Source organism: Mesoplodon mirus (assembly GCF_964341445.2).
Source record: "Mesoplodon mirus genome assembly, chromosome: 11".
Lineage (NCBI taxonomy): Eukaryota > Metazoa > Chordata > Mammalia > Artiodactyla > Ziphiidae > Mesoplodon > Mesoplodon mirus.
The window spans coordinates 40,854,324-40,873,692 of NC_138987.1; the positions used below are offsets into that span (position 1 = coordinate 40,854,324).

General features: G+C 58.0%; 1 protein-coding gene across 5 annotated transcripts in view; it reads right to left on the reverse strand.

Moving 5' to 3' along the window:
- The window catches only part of SHISAL1 (shisa like 1), a 78,948-nt gene that overhangs the window by 49,500 nt on the left and 10,079 nt on the right, over window positions 1-19,369 (reverse strand). For all 5 annotated transcript variants that reach the window (XR_014295398.1, XM_082636887.1, XM_082636886.1 and 2 more), the window contains exon 2: window positions 3,160-3,257. Coding sequence is in view for 4 of the 5 variants with exons in the window: in XM_082636887.1 (XP_082493013.1) it covers window positions 3,160-3,223 (64 nt within the window). In the remaining variant the exon portion in view is untranslated. The remainder of the gene's footprint in view (window positions 1-3,159; window positions 3,258-19,369) is intronic.

Here is a 19,369-nt window from a genome sequence, read left to right on the forward strand (position 1 = left end):
TACCTGAGCCAGTTAGAGGTGGTGGAGCAGGAATCCAACCCAGGCCTGCCTGGATCCAAGGTCCAGGAGCCTCTGCACTCCTCCATCACTGTGCGGACTGATGGTGGACTCACCAACAAGTCCAGGCTGGCCTGGGTGGTGAGTGGCATGGGTGCAAGAACCAGGTCCCACTTGTAGAGAAAGCGGTGTCCCCTCATATCTTGGTTTCTACTAAACTGATGCCCTACACCGGGAAGTCCCCAAGGGCCTGCCTTGGTGGCCCCAGCTCATGGCGACAAAGCTGCCCTGGCCTTGGACCCTCATTCTCCTGGCTCAAGGCCAGAGGCCCCTATTCAGCCACCGATGACGCTGAAAACCCAGGACAGTATTTACTAGTTGTGCTGCTGATGATAAAGGGGAGTGAAAGCCTGAACAAATATAACAATGGAAAAAAACTTGGAGCCCGCTGTCTGCAGCTTAATTAGTATCTTCATAAAAGGGACTGCTGTATCTAATTTGTATCGCTCAAAAGGGGCTTCCTAGGCTGAATACATTTCTCCAACCACCAAGGCTCTGGTTCTGCAGAAGCGCCTCAGTTAATTGAGACCTCTGTCTCTGCTGAGAGGTTATTAGACTCCAGCCTACACAGCTCCCAGTGCCAGGGGCTGCCGAGGGGATCCCAGCTGGGTTGCGCTGGCCGGTGGGTGGGTAGGCCTCATGTGCTGGAGTGCCGAGGCTGGCTTGGGTGGTTTTGTGAAATCCTGGGCCCCTTCCCCAAAGTACAGCACCCTCTTTCGTGGGGACAGGCAGGATCACTGCGGGAAAAAGGTCTCAGCCTTTCAGGAGTCAGGGGAGAGTCAGCCTCGACCCTGGGAAACAGAAGACCCTTTTATGGATGCAGTGGTCACTAAGGAAGCCCCAGGTGGATGCACCATCTCATTTGATCTCATGTATTCCCACTGTACAGAGGAGAAAACTAAGGTTGAGAGCACCAGTCTCAAAGTGTGGTCCCTGACCTGCTGCGTCTGCATCCCCAGGGGACTTGTCACGGATGCAGTTTCTCAAGCCCCTCAGCAGACGTTCTGAATCAGAAACTCTGGGGGTGGGGGGCGCAGTCTGAGTCTTAGAAAGCCCTGCAGGGGATGTCGATAGACTTGGTTTGGGACCCACTGGCCTGGAGGAACGACGTGCCAGAGGCTAAAGGTGAGAGGCAGAGGCAGGAAGTGAATGCCAGCCACTGTCCAGCCCCTGTCCAGATTGATGAGAAAGCCCTGCTGGTGGCGGTGGGGGGTGGGGGTGGGTGTCAGCTCACACTCGCTTGCAGGAGGCTCGGTTTGTCAGCAACACCCAGTGGCTGGTCAAGAAGACAAGTTGGGGCCCTGAGGCCACAGGACCCAGGGAGGGAAGGAGCAGAGTGGTGGAGGGGGCCTTTGAGCTGGACTTCGGAGGAGCCAGATGTGCAGAGATGGAAGTGGGGAGGGAGCCCAGCCAGGGAAGGGATAAGGAGAAGTCCCCAGTGGCTCACCCTGGCCACCCTTGGACAGCCGGCACCACCTGCTTCGACCATGTGCGAAGACAAGGAGGCCACTGCTGCTTCTTGAGGAAGAATGTGGTGGAGCCCAAGGAGTCCTGGCCCGGAGCCAAGACAGCTGGTGTGAATCCTGGAGCACACAGGATCACCTGGGTCATCACAGCCTCTCTGTGCCTCCTTGCCCTCAAGGGTGGAAGACCAGTGGTCTCCCGGGGGCTGGGGGCTCCGAGAAGCATTTGTGAACAGCAAAGCGTAGGGCCCGCTTAGAGCAGGGAGGGTGTCAGCGAAAGAGTGGACGATAAAGGGCAGCCTCCAGGCACGAGTGCATCGTGGCTCTGGGGCTGTGCCTGGGGCCCGAGGGCAGAGGGATGGTCGTTAGGAGGCCAGCGTGTCCTGAGTCACCAGGAAAACAGGCCCACGCGGAGAGGGAACACCGAGGGGAGGGCCACTCTCTTGGGTCCCGGGGTCTTGGAGTCCAAGATAGGACCCCGATCACCCCCTCCACATACACACACACACACCTGCGAGGCTCAGGGTCTGTGTGGCCATCATTTAACAGCCAGGTGACTGTGTCCACTGACCCTGTGGCCTCAGGCAGGTCTCTTTCCTGGTCTGAGCCTCAGTTTCCTCATTTGTAAATGGGTGAAGAGCTCCTCTCTCCCAGGGGACAAGATGATCTACTGCATGAGAAAGCAGTGGGGAAGGAGTTCTGTGCACAGTGGCCCCCAGACCCATGACCTTGGCCTGGTTTTTTCTCTGCCATCCCAGGGCCCTTCATGGCATCCTTCTGAACCACGACCCCCAGCAAAGGGGCAAGGGGCCCAAAGGTGCAGGCTGGTGTCCACAGCCCTGCCAGAGCAAGAGGGCACGAGGGCGTACGTGCACACACGCACGAGAAAGAGAGACAGAGACAAGGACAGAGGAGGACAGAGACAGAGACAGAAGGAGACAGAGACGGGGGGACAGAGACACAGAGATACAGAGAGGGAGACAGAGGGAGAGACACAGAGAGAAGGCACCTTGCTGAGACCAGGGCTTGCGCTGGGCCAGCCCTGCTGGCGGGAGGTAAGGTGCCTTCTCCAGTCGGCCAGCTTCACTTTGGAGCAGCCAGAGGACTTGGTTCATGTTCATCTTTGTGAACAGGAGTGTGAAAGCCCCACTGCTGGGATCAGGGGGCCCGCCTAGGGGACTGTTCGGGTGCTGGGAGATGGGGCCCCGACACCACTCTGTCTGGGTTGGAATCCAGCCCCTACACTAGCTGTGTTGTCTCTGGCTGTCAGTTCCCTCTCCAAGCCTCAGTTTCCTCCTCTGTACAATGGGATGACTACAACACCGCCTGACTTTGACTTGCTGGGGTCAGGAGAGAATTCACTGCATGTAAGGGCTTCTCCCAGGACTTACCGGCAGCCACCGTTAACCCCACAGTGTCCTCAAGAATCTTCCAGCTGAGCCCCCCGAGGCAGGCACGTGGGGCACAGCACACAGTAGGTTCTCACCAAACAGCACCAAACATGAGCCCCTCACGAGGCTGATGCCACTAGGGCAGGCAGCCCCATCAGCAGCCAGAAGCCCGGCTGAGCTGTAGCACTGACACCAGGAAGGGACCACCTCCCCCTCCCGCCTCCTGCCGAGCAACACGGAGGTTCTACCTGCGGAAATCAGCAAAGAGAGGACGGCGAGCACGTTCGAGGGCTGCTGGCCACAACTGGTCATCGTTCGGCTTTTGCATCGATTCGTCGAGCGCTGCCTGTCGAACGAGAGCCGGGAGAGGCCGGGTGTGGGCTGTTTTGTCTGCGGTGCAGACACTGGCTTTGCTGCCCATGGCAGGGCTGGACGGGCCCAGGCTGGGAAGCAAATCTGCCGGGAGCAGGGGCCGGGCCGCGGATGATGGAAACGCCGCCATCCAATTTCCTTTCCGGAATGAATGACCTTCCCCCACCAGTCAGCTGTCATCTCCCTTTCTTTTCACGGCAAAATGAGACTTAATCAAAGGAGGACGGATGGCTCAGGTGGTGGAAATAACCAGCGGGCTGAGGCCGGTGGGCACGGGAATGAGAACGGTGGTGAGCGAGGGGATTAGAGGCGAGCTCATGACCCTGCAGGGGGCTGGCGGGACCCAGGTCTCCCTGCTGTGTCGCTAACGGTGACTTCCATTAACCCCACCCCACCCCCACCAGCATGCATCCACCTGGCACCCTCCAGGCATTAGGGACATGGCAATGAACTAAACAGACTTGAGATGGAACTCAATAGAAGCTGTCCCTTCCCTGGCTTGCATTCTAGTGAGCAGGGCTGACAGCTCACAGATGAGTAGTTCAAAGGCTATGAGGTCCCTGGGGTTGCACCCTGAAGACTGAAAGCAGAGACTCAAGCAGATACTTGTACACCCATGTCCACAGCACCACGATTCAGAATCACAAAAGGAAGAGATGACCAGAATGTCCATCGACGGATGATGGATAAACACTACGTGGCACGTACTACAGTGGAACATTACTCCGCCTTAAAAAGAAAGGAAATTCTGTCACAGGCGACAACACAGATGAGCCTTGAGGACATTACGCTCAGTGAAATAAGCCAGACACAAAAAGACAAATACTGTGTGATTCTACTCATCCGAGGTCCCTAAAGCAGTCAAGTCCATAGAGACAGGAAGTAGGATGGGGGGTGCCGGGGGCTGGGGGAGGGGGAATGGGAGTGAGTGTTTCATGGGGACAGAGTCTCAGTGTGGAAAGATGACAAAGTTCTGGAGATGGATGGTGGTGATTGGAAGAAGTGTTGCATACCGAAGGAGCAGCAGGTGCAAAGGCCCTGAGGTAGGAGCAGCAGGGAGGCCAGTGGAGGATGTGGGGAGGGGTGGGTAGCAACAGGCCACCTAAGGCAGGGCCTTGGCCCACAGTGGCCACTTTATATCAGGTTGTTGAAACCTCAGGACAAACCTGAGGGACAGGTTCCCTCACTATCATCAGCCCGCCCCACCCCACCCCAGGGCTTTGGGAATGGAGGCTGGGGAGGAGGACCAAGTGCCCTCTGTGTACTGTGTGGCCTGCTAGAGCCCCACCAGGGTTGTAGCTGCATGTGGCTGGGGAATAATTTGCTGAGCGCCTACTATGTGCCAGGCTCCAGGCCAAACAAGGTCCTGCACACTACCCTCTACCCTCACGGCACCCCTGATCAGGGAGAGCTCCGGGACCCCAGCTTGGGTCCAAGACAGCTCTGAATCCTGCTGACTAGCGGGCAGGCAGGGCAGGAAGCCAAAGGGACAACCCAGAGGCCGGAAGTTTCGGACCGGGGAGACAGTGCCAGATTCACAGCCAAACACAGGGTGCTCACAGCCAGGCCCTGCCCCTGCTCTGGGGCCTGGGGCTTCTCACCTGCAGCATGGGTGGCAGGGAGGCACCCAGAGTGTCAGTGCTGCTCGGAAGGCTGGTGAGCCAGAATAAGAAAAGGGGGTGGCAGGGCTGTTGGACGAAGCCTGAACACCTTAATACAATGCTTACTCAGGGTGATGTTGGTGTCAGCCCCTGGGGAGGGCCCCGCCCACCTCTCCAGGAAGGCCTCTCTGCTGCCCCAGGAGCAGCCCTGCCCCCAAGGGCTGTGAACTTCTTAATTGCTCTGAGCCTGGGCCTCCTTCCTGCCTCCCTCAGGGCCCTCCTGGGAGGATGAAGGAGATTAAAGCATTTGAAAGTGCTTAGGAAAGGGTTTCGTACTAGGGAAACCTAAAGATCAATCCTGGAAAATGCACTGTGGGGGTGGGGAGTGACAGGTCCTCTGAGATGAGTCCTCCCTGCCATGTGGCCCCATTCCACAGATGGGGAACCTGAGGGCCAAGCCTGGTCTCCAGATTCCAAGCCCTTCTAGCCCCCGAAAGGTGGGGTTGCTCACTTTTTAAGCCAGGGCTCCAGTCTGAGAGCTGGTGGGTTCATTGAACAAATGCTTGGGTGGGGGTGGGGGTCCACCTCTGCCAGGTGCCCAGCCCTCCTTCCAGCTGCTCCCGCTCCCTACAAAGTCCTGCGTATACTGAGGGGGGCTATTACTCACACCTGGGGTGCCTTCCTCTTTTTCCTGTGAGTCCAAATCCTGCACCACCTTAGAAGCTGTTACAATGCCACCTCCTCCAGGAAGCCTGCCTTGATTCCATCAGCTGGAAGAAGTTTGTCTCTCCATTGAGGCGTATCATATTCTATCTCTTCGCTCCTTAATGTGTTAATTCATTTATTCATTCATGTATTCTCTCAACATCCACTTGCTGACCCCCACTTATCCGCTTGCTGACGCCCGGAAAGGGCCTGTGCCAGGTTCTAGGGACTCAGGGTGTCCTGGGTGAGGGCGCCCAGCAGCTCTACCTTATGGAACTGGTCCTCATGTCCTCCTCTATCCGACTGTGAGAGTCTTGGGCCAGGGCCTGGCCAACTGGGGGTCACGCAGACTGGGTGAGACTCCCAGAACGACTGGCACCAGCCTCAAGCCCTTGGCCCATTGGGGGCGCTGAAGCAACAGGGCCTGTTGTGGATGTGTGGGTCCCGCACAGCACAGGTGTACCCCGTCACAGTGATGCACTGTGACTCGTCTGTCCCCTGTCCAGCAGGGTCCTCCCTGCGATCTGCTCAGTCCCCTCTGCCTGGTCGTGCACCCTCCGCCCCACCTGGCCACCCACGGCTGCCTCAGGATGAGTCAATGGGTGACAGAAGCCACAGCCCTGTTGGTGGGACAAAGGTGGAGGTGGGGGCTGCCCCACCTCCTCAGACCCCGGGGAAGCTTAGGTGCTGGCACTGAAGGCTGAACCTGTGGTGGAAAGAAAACCCCACCATGCGTCACTGAGAAGTTACATAAAAATTCCATTTCTAATGACCGAAGACAGCAAAGCTATAAGCCAGCATCTCTATTCCTGGCTCGGTGGGAGAGCTGCTTTGGAAACTCTGTGGCTGCCATCCCTGTGAGGTTTCCAAGAGAGGGCCAGCTTCTGAGGGCACACCATCAACAGCCTCCATATTCACCTTAGCCCCCCTGTGGGGTCTGCAGAGGGGGACCTGGGTGTGTCACACTGTCAGGTGCCACCACCTGGGACCCTCCCCCACTGGTGACATTTGGGGGAAGCCTCTCCAGCAGAGGTAAGAGTTGGGGCTGAAAGAGTGAGCATCCCTCATCCTGCCCCCTGGGTCCAGCCCTGGTTCTGGGGTCTGCGGCCATGGGGCTGCGCCCTGGGACTGGCTTAGACCAGCTGGGCTCTTCACAGGTGCTGGACGCTGGCTTTTCACCATGTTATCTCAGATAGTCCCCGACAGCCTGATGAGGCAGATATCAAACTCCCATCTGGTAAAGTAGGACACTGAGGCTCAGAGAGGTGAAGTGACTTGCCCAAGGTCACACAGCCACTCAGTGTCTCAGACAGGAAGCAAGCCCAGCCTCGAAACTCACTCTCCCTCCTGGCACTATAGGAGTTTCCAGAGCCTCCCGAGCCCCTGACCCTCACTCCTCAGAAAGCACATTTACCACAGACAGATTCGATTTATTGACCCGGGTTCTATTTCTTTGAAAACTGGTAAACTACCCACAATGGTAGCTGGTGGCCAATGATAAATCTCAAATAACAGGGGGAACATTCTGGATGAGCAGGACCCCCCAAGCTGACTGCCTCCAGAATCACAAGTCAAGCATGCATCTCTGCATCCACCCCTTGGGTCAGCCGGGGACTGCTGTTCCCAGATTTGAGGATTATTTTTAAACACCCAATTTGGCGAGGCCTGAGTGGAGAGGATGGAGGGCATGTGAAGAGAAACAGAGCCGGCGAAGATGAATTAAACCCCACTGGCAACAACAACAGATCTGTTCTCGGTCAGCCAGGCTAGGCAGGGCTCGGGAGGGAGGGAGGGGAGGCAGGCCCTTGGTGTGGGGCAGGGAGCACTGCCACGGACCCTCCAGGACCCCCCATGCCTGGCGGCCCCTGGCTCAATACCTGGAGGTTCCTCATCCTCTCTCGGCTTACCCCAGACCCCTGCTTAGCCCACCATGACCTTCCCTGGGCGTGGCCAAGAGCATCCCCTCTTGCCCGGACCGGGTCAAGGGCAGGGTGGTCTGGAGGGTGGGCCTTGGGTTTGGGCCACACTGCCTGGCTCCACCTTTTGTAACCACACCCTGTGTGACCTGGGACAAGTGTCCTGAGTCTCCTCGGCCCTAAAAGGGAGATGAAAATAGTATCGAATTCACAGAGTCCTTGTGATGATTGAGTGAAGTGATGCATCAAAGTGCTTGGAATGGGGCCAGTGCTCAAAAGTATCCATGGGGAGTGCTCCTTGCCGCTAGATACCTCTGCCCCAGCCTCGCCCACCAATCCAGGTCCTATTGACTTCCTGAAATGCCCATCTGACCACCCACCCACCTCCTTAGGGGTCTTGGCAGCTCCAGGTTCAAGTCCATGCTCACATCCCAGGCCCCAGGTGGTCTGGCTCTTGCTGCCTCCTCTGTCTCTCTCAGCTCCTCAAGGTTCAGCCCTCCAGGATGTGTCTCTCCTCTGGGCCTTTGCACATGCTGTCCCCACACCGGGGACACCCTTCCCCTCTCCTGCAGGCGGGCAGCCTGGACCCAGCTTTTGAGGTTCAGCTGCGGTGCCCATCTCTCAGCAAAGATTTTCTCCCTCTGATTCTCTCACTCCCCTGGGTGGGCTCCCGAGACTGGCATGGGCGGGAGCATGCTGCGTGATTAGTTTGTGTCCCAGCTTGAGAGCAAATGGGTTAGAGAAAATGGGTGGCAGGCGGGGGCGTTGAGAACCCAGACCCCTGCCGTAGGAGCCTGACCTCTTTAGACCCGGCCACCTGAGCCCCGCATTTCCCAGCAGCAAAAACAAAGAAGGGCACATGACTAGTTACACACCTGTCACCCAGACACACCCCACCTTGCCCCACCCCTGCGGGGGTGCAGCTCTGCAGTCAGCCCCGTGGCGGGCGGGGTGAGGATGGGTCCCGACCCAGCCTCCTGGGCATTGGGTGCTGGTGGTAGAGCACAGGAGTCGGGCCCTTTGCTCGGGCTGGCCCTTCCCTGGGCATCTCCTCCTCCAACTCAGATGTCTAAATCAGACCCACCACGAGGTCCGGCTCAAATGCCACCTGGTCCGTGAAGCTGCCACGGCTACTCGTCCTCCCCACCCCCAGTGTCCAAGGAGTGGGTCCTCTTCTGCATGCCCATCAGTGAATACCTAACGGGCCTCTACAGGGGGCCAAACCCAGTGCTGGGTGGGGGTCGGATTCAGCCACAAACAAGATGGACCAGGTCTGGTTGCCATGGGACGACGGCCTGGGGGCGACAGTCAGGAAGCAACTGATTCCATGATGAATTAGTAATTGAGCTTGGGCATTCTTCTTATGATTAATAGTAGTATGAGCTTTATGAATTAGTAATTTAACAAGGATAGAGCCCTTTGGGGCCTCACAAACAGTTCTGTGGGCAGAGCAGGTACCCAATAGGCGGGTATTGGAAATAACCCTGGAGACAGCCACTGGGCGCCCACCCTGGGCCGGGAGCCATGCGGAGCACTTGACTCCCATGAGCTCACTTACTTCTCAACACCCTTAGGCTGTACCACTGCCCTCCCCGGGGTGTGGATGGAGGCACGGGTGGGGCAGAGCCAGGATGCCAAGCCCGCACTCTGCTCCTGTGCCGTCTCCATGGGCAGGTGGGCGTGTTCACTCATCAGGCAGCACACGCTTGCACACACGTCTGCAACAACACGCACGTGCACATGTATGCACAACCCCCTGCTGCCCAGACATACACGTGACAGGCACACACGGTATCAGCGGCGACCTTATCCTCCAGCAAGTCCTCAAGTTTCCAGGGCCTTTCTTTGGCGATGCAGACCTAATCCTGAGTTTGTGAACTTTTATTTTTAGGACAACACACACTTGGAGGTTATGAAATCTCAGTGTGAAACGTGAAGTCCAGGAATAGACGTCGGTGTGAAGCAAGATCAAACAATGTCCTCCTGACCCCTGGGGCCTGCGGAGGGAGTGGCGGGAGGGTGGGAAGCAGGAAACAAGATGGACACGGGCCAGACTGCGACAGGTTTGCCTGCAGCCTTCCCAACACCCGTTCATGGGGGGCGTGTTATACCCACTTACAGATGGGAAACTGAGGCTGGGCTTTGGTTTCTGTTCTCCCCAGTGAGGGAAGGTTCCTGGGGCCAGAGCCCCCTCCCATGGAGGGAGGCTGGAATAGAGGCCCCCAGAGTGGGGAGAGAAATCCAGGGCTGCCCTCCGACAGTCTGTGGGCCTGTCTTTCCTCTTCCTGCCCTGACACTTTAAGTGATCCATTCTTCATGTGATATTTTCATGTTTCTGGGCTGCATGGCCAGCAGTCACGGCCACCGTGAAGCGCACCCGAGCTGGGGCCCAGCCTGTGTCGGTCAGCCCCTTTCCCTTCCCACATCTTCTCAACCTCACGCCGGCCCTGAGGTCCACGCTGCTCCCATCTCGGTGGCCTGCACCCCACCCCATGAATCAGTCAAGCACATGGGGCCTCCCTATACTTCTGTCCCCAAAACCTACCCTCACCTCAGAGCCAGAGAGCTGCCTTTCAAAATGCAAATCCCATTGCATCACTCCTTGATTAAAACCCTCCAAGGGCCTCCTACAGCACGGGGTGGGGGGATGGAGACATTCATTCATTCATTCCCTGCTGAGTGTGATGCTGGGCAGCCCTGGGCTAAGGACTGCAGACACGGTGGTGGGCTAAACAGACCCCTCCTGCCCCTGTGGAGCCAACCACACGCGGCGACTCCGGGCACCTGAGCACAGAAGAGGGCCCTGACCTGGTCTGGGTCGGGGGTGTCCCCAGGGAACACGAGATCTGACAGGTCAGATCTCAGGCAGGCTCATCTGGACCAGGCGAGGTGGGCCTGGGGAGGGAGCGCGCCAGCAGTGAGGCCAGCATGTGCAAAGGCCAAGGGATGGGGCCGAGCTCAGGGAGGGCAAGGGAAGGAGGTGCGGCCGGCAGGCAGTGGGCGCTCCTGGCACGGAGTGGGTGCTGATGGGCCTCTTTGGGGCCCACCCCCACCGGTCATGAGGACCACCAGAAACTGGGGGCTTGGCCCTCCCAGGTGAGGAAGGGGCCGGGATCAGAGCCGAGGACAAGTAAAGCCAAGTGGGGAGGAGTGAGCCCCTTGAGCACCTACTGTGCACCAGGACAGCTGTGCAGTCTCATGCCCGAACCTGCCGGGTGAGGGGACGGAGGGAGGCGCTGGCCCATGCTCACACCATGGGACCAGCCATGACCCTGAGGGCGTCCCCGGGCTCTGCCCACCCTGTCCTCTGCCTGGCCACGCCGGGCCAGCCGGCTGGGTGTGCGCACAGGAAGAGACCTTCAGGGCAGCTGGGTGCAAAGGGGAGGTGGGAGAGGGCACCAGGTCACCAGGGCAGGGCCCCAAGGGCAGCTGACTTTGGGAAAGAGCTTGAAGGGAGAATGGGGTGGGGGTGAGGGAGGAGGCTGGAGGTGGTCCAGGTCAGACCCTCACACCTCCTCCGCACTCCCTGTTTTCCCTCCCATCCCAGCTTCCTCGCTGGTCCACAAAGCACAGAGCTTGTCGGAGCAGTTGCCCCTCTACTTACCCACCCTGTGTGCTAAGCTCCTGATACAAAGACACTAAGGCACAGAGATGGTCAGCAGCTTGCCCGAGATCACACAGCCTGCAGGCAGAGGAGCCAGAACCTGAGCAGGTGGTCCGGGGCCAGCACCTGCGCTCCTCACACAGGGCTCCCAGCCTCTGTGCCCAGAGCCTGCTCTCCCCACACCTGCCCGTCACAGCCTCCCCTGGGGCCCCTCACATCCTTCTAGGACTGAGGGTCACTTTTTGGCCCTGCCTGGCTCCTTCCCTAGGCTGGGCGCTTGTCCAGGGCAGGGACCTGGGCTCGCGGCCGGGCTCAGTGAGGGTGAGCCCCTCACCCTTCCTGCTCCTGAAGGAAATCGTGCCTGTGCACACCGTGCATCTGGGAACATCCTGATCTGCCCAGCTCTGGACGGTGGAGACCAGAAACCCTGTCCCTCGCAGCCGCTGGCCTTCCACTCCCCACCACGATCAACCCTACACCCCAATAAAATGAGAGTGACTCAGTCGGGCCTTGTATAGGCAAAGGAGCATGGCTGCCGGCCTGTGTGGACAGGAACTCAGCTGGTTCTTCTGGGGCCACGAGGAGGCTAGCAGCTGGAGAGAACCTCAGCCCTACGCCAGCGATGGGGACCCAGCTCAGGCCCAGGGCCTGGGGCCACCACCTGGGGACTGTCCCCAGGGCCAGGCTCAGGTCCCCCTGCCTTGGTGTCTTCACAGCACCTCCCCAAGAGTCCCATTTTACAGGTGAGCAAACTGAGGCTGTTCTCTGGGAGGTCTAACAGCTCGGAAGTGGCTGAGCTGGGGTTGCAGGGGCGCATCTGGGCTAACACTTCACAGGATGAGAGACCATGCATGTGGATTCCCCCCGAGGCCCTCAACGTCCGTTCTTGGTCAGATGCGGGTCAGTGATGCCACTGCTGGAGGCCGTCCTCCATCCTGGGCACTGCCCAGGTGAGGTGCGTTCGTGAGTGCATTCAGCCCCCTGCCCTCTGAGGAAGGAAACCGAGGCCCACAGAGCCCACGGAGAGGGTGTTGTCCACCTGACTCCAAAGCTGGGCTGCCTTCCTGGCTGCCCCCTCCCATGCACCCCCAGCCCATCTCCAGCCGGCAGCAGAAGACCTGTCCACCAGGGAGGGCTGTCCGCTCCAGCTGCTGTTGGAAACACATCTGGATACAGTCAAAGGGCCCTAAGCCTCTACAGCCAGGTCTCCCCTGCCCCCAGGCACTGCCCCACCCACCACCATCTCCACACTCAGGGCCCTCTGTGCCCCCATAGCTGGCATTTTGTCGTGGCCAGTGCCACGGTGGCATTTAAAGCCAGGCCACAAAGGAGGCTGGCTCTTTCTCCCTCCCTCCCATCACTGGATCCTGTCTGTCCTGAGCTGGGCCAGACATAAACCTCATTTCTTGTCCCCTGAAGTCACAGGTGCTCTGCTTACGGCAGACAGAGTGCCAGGTCCAGACAGGCCTGGGTGGCCCTTATCTAGTCACCATCCAGGTGGACAGTGGCAGCCCAGGGTGACTGGTGCTGTGATGGGGAAACCAGGGTGCCATGAGAGCCCAGGAGAAGTGCCCGACCCAGCCTGGTGGGATGGGAGGATGGGGATTTATTTAATCCTCACGCTATTAGGAGGTGTTGTAATTATCCTCAACTTACAAATGAGGAAACTGAGGCACAGAGAGTTTAAGTAACTTGCCCTGGGTCACCCAGCTAGTTGTGGTAAAGCTGGGATTCAACTCACCAGAGGGTCTGGCAGTAACTCCTGATGGACCGGTAAGTGAGGGAGGGCATTCCCGGCAGAGAGACTAAGACACGTGTGGCAAAGTGAGGGTTCATTCAGTGCAATAAGTATGGGACCAGTTTGGGGGCAGTGCTCACCCAGGTAACGGGGCTTCCCGTCCTGCCTGAGGTTCGGCACAGCAGCAGAGAACCAGAAGGAAGGGCTCTGACCTTGGGGTCCGCACGCTTGGGCTCTGCCACTTCTCAGCTGTGTGACCCTGGGCAAGTGCCTTCACCTCTCTGAGCTGGGCTGCCTCAGCCAGATCCTGGGCACCTACGTCATACGAAAGTGCAGCTGTATCATTGCCTTTACTCCTGGTGATGACCCCTGCAGTAGGAATTCCTTTATTCCTCTTTAATAGAGCCTGTGATCACAGCACACTGGGTAACGGTGGTGGCCCCGAGAGGACGGGGGTGGGTGTTCCAGCTGTTACGCTGGCTGGTAGGTTCAAGGATGTTTATCCCTGTGCTGGGGAATTCCAGCAAGGATTCATCTCCATGTGGACTCCCCGCCTCCTCCCGGGGAGCCCCAGACACTCTGCCCCATCAAGTACTTCCTGGTCATAAGCTCTTGATGACTCGGTTTCCTCACCTATAAATTGGGGACGTTGGTCATTAAAGGTCCTCCTATGCTCGCAGTGTGCCCCGACCAGGTGGGCCCCTGTGAGGTAACCCAGGCATGGAATCCCACTGCCCCCTCGCAGCTGCCCGGGCAGGTCACCTGGCCTCGGGGAGGCTCAGCTTCTCCTCTGTAAGTGGGTGTCCTGCCCCTTCCCCCCGCCCCAGGTCACGGGAAGATGAGAGATGAAGTGGGTGCCGTGTGGGAGGTACCCTCGATCGTTCACAAAGTGACATTAGATGATTCAGGCGTGGCAGCCCGGGTCTCTGCCTGAGCCAGGGGATGAAACCAAACAGACGTTGGTAACTGAATGCACCGCAAACTGCAGATGCCAGGGGTGGGGGAGGTAGCAGAGCCCCTGGTGGGGGCCAAGCGCTCTCAGCTGTGCCCCTGACACCCTGCCTTCCCACCATCATGCTCCCCCAACCCAAGGAACACAATTACATTCTGACTTGCCAAGGAGTCGTCGCTGTCACCGATGGCGGACCCTGGTGTGGACCCCAGACGTGAAACCGACCAAGCCAGGTAACCGAGCTGGGCCTGGTGTGCCCTGGCACGTGGTGCACCTGGGGTGAGGTGCCTGGGTCAAGGGTGTAGCATGTGCTGGGGAAGAGCCAGAGTGTATCAGCTCAGGCCCTCAGAGAAGCAAGGGACCTCTCAGAGCCTTGGTTTTTTCTAAGGAGGATGGGGCTCAGAGTAGGAGGAGGAGGATGGAAACTGTTGTGAGGGGCCCTGGAGGTGGCTGGACCGGGGTCGCCTGGAGTGTGGTCCTGCGCTCCGCTTGGGAGCTGGTTAGCAGCGCGGGATCTGGGGCCCCCCGGGACCCGTCGGATTAGAACAAGGGTGGAGGCAAGGAATCTGAATTTTACCAGCTTTCCAGGGGATTGTGACGCACACTCAAGTATGAGAACCACTGGGCTAGGTCAGAGGCGGGGACGTTTTTCTGTGAAGGGCCACACACTAGACATCATGGGCTTCGTGGGCCAGGAGGGCTCATCACAGTGACTCAGCTGTGCCGTTACATCAAGGAAGCAGCCCTAGACAATACAGGCTGCACGGCACCGGCTGCATGCTAATAAAACTTTACTAACAAAGCCAGGCAGCCCCGTTTTCTAACCACTGTGCCTTGGTACCCAAAGTACAGTCCGCAGCCCATCATGGCAGCATCTCCAGGGAGCTGGCAGGGCCTCCACCTGCTACATCCCAGGCTGTGTGCTAACCTGTCCACACTCAGTTCTGCAGGCAGCTACGGGCCCTACGGGTTCCTTCTGGGTCTAAGGGGGGCCAGGCGGCGGGGGAGGTGGGAGAGGGGCTGCCTAGCCAGTCTAACAAACCATGGCACCAACGTCGCTAATTGGAAGCAGCTGCTGTTGCAACCAGAGACTTAGCTGTGATTAAGCGAAGTTGCCTTTAGGCCAATCAACTTCAAAATTATGCAAATAGGGCCGCAGCAGAGACCACAGGGATGGTGCCGAGCAGGCTGCCCGACACAGCCTGGCACTCTTAACCCCCACGGCCGGCCTGGAGGGCCCATGGCCACGTTCCCATGGACCAGCTCCACTTCTGGGGATTAACAAGCCTCCCACCCACACTCTGTAAACTGGCACCAAAGCTGCTGAGCTGAGAGGGAGGTGAACCAGCAGCAACCCAGAGACAGTGGATCCACCCTCCAGCCCCCTGTTTGAAAGCAGCGGCTAGCCAGGTCAGGCTGGTGGCCACACTGGCCCTCAGTGAGCCAGGCAGGGGATGCTGCACACCAAGAGGGCTCCCTGGCGGCAACGGCTGAACATGGAGGAAAACAGGACACTCCCAAAGGTGGCAGGAGGCGGCTCTCAGCCAGCCTCCTCGAGCGCTTGCAAACTCTTGCTCACCGCCACCAGCTCTCTCGGGCCCCGACCTGGACAAACAGTGGCCTCCTCCTGCCCATCTCCACTCTTGGGACCCCCGGCACCCCACATTTGTTGCACCCCAAACTGAACTCCTCAGCCATCCTAGCCCATTGGGCTTTGCTGCCTCCCTCTGCCGGCCCCTCCCTTGGCTGATGTCCCAGGAAGCGTGAGTGGTCCACCACCCGAGTGGAGTGAGGGGCAGGGGCCAGGAGAGAGAGACGGAAGATGCCTCTCACGCACGCCCTTTCAGGGGCACTCCCTGAGTCTTCATCCTGGTCTCGGAGGATGGCAGTGTCATATGTCCTAGGAGATAGGAGGGAAGCCCAGCTCTCAGGCCCGAGGTCGTGATGTCCAGGGGCTGTCAGGTGTCTGGTTAGAGGCTGTATTCTGGAATCAGACCAAACTGCTCTGAGCCATTTCACTGGCATTTTTCTCTTCCTGTCTGCTCGCCCCTCTTCCCAGCCTGGGGGCACCTCCCCAGCAGAGCCAGTATCAGCCGGCACTCCCTCTGTTTAAACCGGCTTTTGCTGGGTCCTCCCCAAATTGGTGACCCATTCCAATTCTGAGTTTGCACTCTGGAAACAAAAGAATTGCTAAGAAATGTGCCTGCAGGCATTCAGAGAGGCCAGAGCCCTCTGACCATCCCCCAGGTGGGCTCTGACACCTAAGACACTTAAGGAGCAGGGAGCAAGGGGCTGAGCACAGGCCCCTGATGGACGGAAGTCCCCACCCTCAGGCTGACAGGGCCCCTCCCAGCAGGGGAGGTCCCTGCTACTGGGGCAGAGGCTGGTGCCAGGATGAGCCTTTATCACATGGGTCCTACAGGGGCCAAACGCAACTCCCGGGCCCATCATAGCAGGCTTCCTCCTTTTCAAAACTGAACATTGCTTATCATGCAGAGAAAATTGCTAAATTTTATAAGTTGACATCTAGGTAAACAGTATTACGGAGGTCTAATTCGTGTGCCACTGTGGGGAACGCTGGCTCCAAAATTTCTGGGGAATGGAGAGGTAACATCAAAAAGCATTTATGGGAGAGCCCTGCCGACAGGTAACCGGATCAGAACTGGGGTGAGAGGGCGGGACTTCAAGGGGAGGTGGGTGCTAGGCCGGTGCCTGGCAGAGGGCGGCCAGAGAGAGCAGGCAGGCTTGCAGGAGGGGACACGGTTGCCCTGTGACCCTGGGCACGCCACTTAGCCTCTCTGGGCCTCTCCCCAGAAAGTGGGGTGCTAACCCCAGCCTCACGTGGGTAGTGTGAGATTAAATGAGACAGTATAAGTGAAACCTGGCCCGAGCTGGGAGCTCAGTAGGTGGTCAGTAAACAGGGCTTCCATTCCCATCCTCTGACTGGCTGGGGGTTTGCTTAGAGCTGTCACATCTGTTCTCTTAGGTGAGTTGCACGTGATCCTGAGCAGTGGCCGGAGGAGGTTATTAGCCTCAGATTAGGACGCGGAGGCTCAAAGAGGCTGTCATTTCTGAGGGTCACACAGCTCACACAGAGTAGACCTGGGACTAGCACCTGGTGCCCCAGAATCTCAGCGCAGGTTCCCTCCACTATGTCAAGCTGGCCTCGCCCAGCACAATCTGCACATCCCCAGCATGGTTAAGGGTGGGTGCAAAGACATTTTGGGCTCGCAGGGCCCTCTGTGCTGTGGCATAACCACCCCCCCTTCTCAGCTGGGGGCGACTTGCCCTGGACTGGGCTCCAGGGTGCAGACACAGAACCCAAACGAGAGTTAAGCAGGGTCTAATGACTGCCCTTCCACACAGTGGAAACGGGAGAATGAGACCATTCTTGACAGGCATTGTCCAGCCCCATGACAGGTATTTGACAAATATGGTCTCCTTTAATTTTCAAAAAAAGGGGGACGACCGCTCAGTTTGCAGATGAGAAAACTAAGACTCAGGGAGGTTGTGTCACCTGCCCAAGGTCACACAGCTGCTGAGCTACTGGGACTTGGGCCCGAGCTGGTCTGGTTTCTAAGTCAAGGTTCTTTCTGGGCCTTAGGCTCTTGGCCTGGAGTATCTGGGGGAGGGAGCTGCCACAACCCCAAACCAAACCACTGGGAATTTCTCCCTCTCCCAATGCCTGGGGGAGAAACAAGAGACCATTCTCTGGGGATGGGAATCTGATGGTCTCATTTCCCACCAGTGCGGGAGCCCTCCCCCCCCCTGCATTCAAGACTTCCCCAAAGATCCAGCCCCTGGTTGAACTCCTTCTGGAACTCAATGCACCACAGCCCCTGGGGAGTCCGTTCCTTCTGGGGGACAATTCAGACTGGAAAGTGGAGAGGGGGGATCTGCACTGCTGCCTGCCTACCCTCTTCCCCAGTTCCCCTTGCTCAGGCCCCACACTGAACAAGCTTATTTGTTTATTTGTTTTGAACAAGCTTACTTTAAAACAATCAGCATCTGGCTCCAATGGTGAAAGACCCCATTCAGGAGTTGTGTCGGCAGGAAAAGAAAGCATCCTTGGCAGGGGAGGCCCTGCTTCCTGGTTCTCAGACCTGGTTCCTGGCTCCAGGGATGGTGGGGGGCTACATCCAGGTCTTGGGGTCGCAGCTCTGGTTCCAATCCCACCTCCACCACTAACAAACTGGTGGCCATGAGCTGGTCACTTCATTCAAAGCCTCTGTTCCTCCCTCCCTCCTGCTCTTCCATCCGTCATTCAGGCAGGAAACCTACTAGATGCCAGTCCCAGCTCTAGGCCCTGAGGATACAGAAGTGAACCAGACACACCTGGTCCTTGGCATGGAGACGCCTTGGTCTGCCTATTTGGTACGTCCATGTCTGAGGCCCCTGTAGACTGCTGGCTCCCCGAGGCTGCAGCTGGGGAGGACGTTGCTCCGAGACCCCTGGCTGCCCAGCCCAGCACTGGGCAGGGAGGAGGAGGTGGCGGGGAGTGGGGGTAGGAGGGGGCCAGGGCAGTGGCAGAGCGGGTGGTGAGGGGGTGAAAGGCCCCGGCCATGGCCTCGGACAGTCCACGAATAAACTCCAGCTCATCGCTCTTCCCAACTGAGATAGAAAATAGCTTTCACACTATATTTTCTGATTTTTTTTTTCACTTCACTGCTTCTAAATTGATCCAGAACAGATTGTCCGATTGTTTAAATTTCAGGAGAAAAGTCTCCTAATCTTTCCCTAGTCCTGCCCAAAATTCTGCCTGGCCCCAGCCCTCCCCCAGAGACCCCACTCCTCGGCCAGACCCCAGCTGGATGTCCGGGGCTGACCTGGACTTGCCCGCTGACCTATGGACTTGTAGGTGATGGACAGGGGCTCACCCGGGATAGGTGGGTCTACATTCCCAGATGGTGCTCATGCCCGGACCCACTGGAAAGAAAGGCTTTGTTTTCCCAGGAAGGACCAAACTTGCCCAGCACTGTAAGGCATTGGAGCCACACAGGAGCCTGGTGGCCCAGGTGGAATGAGAGGCTGCCACCTGCCTCCTCTCCTATCAGGAAAGTACTCTGGGTGCCTGGATGAGTCACACAATATAAGCAACTGTGAAGTGCTGTCATTATTCTTATTGACTACGGCAGTAAGGCAAACAGGTGTCATCTTGGGTGCCTACAGGATTGACTGGTTGGGACTGCCTGGGGGGCTGGGCCGAGGCACATCCTGACTCCATGCTGTGATGGATTGATTAGCAATGTCTGTCCTAGGCACAGCAGTGGCTGGTGGTGGTACACAAGCCACATATCTGCCATCCTGCATTTACAGAGTAAAGTCCAAACTCCTTAACTAGCCAGAGTCCTTGGAGATCAAGCCACTGCTGACTTCTACAGCCTCGCCTCCACAGCTTTCCACAAGTACCACGGGACAGCCATGCTATCCAGAAGTTTCTCAAACATCTTCCTCTGGGCTCCATATGCATTGTTCCCTCTACCTCAAGATCGCCCCACTCCTTGCTTATTGGCCTGGTCAACTCATCCTCCATTTCCTTGGGTGCCCACCTCCTCTGACAAGTCCTCCTT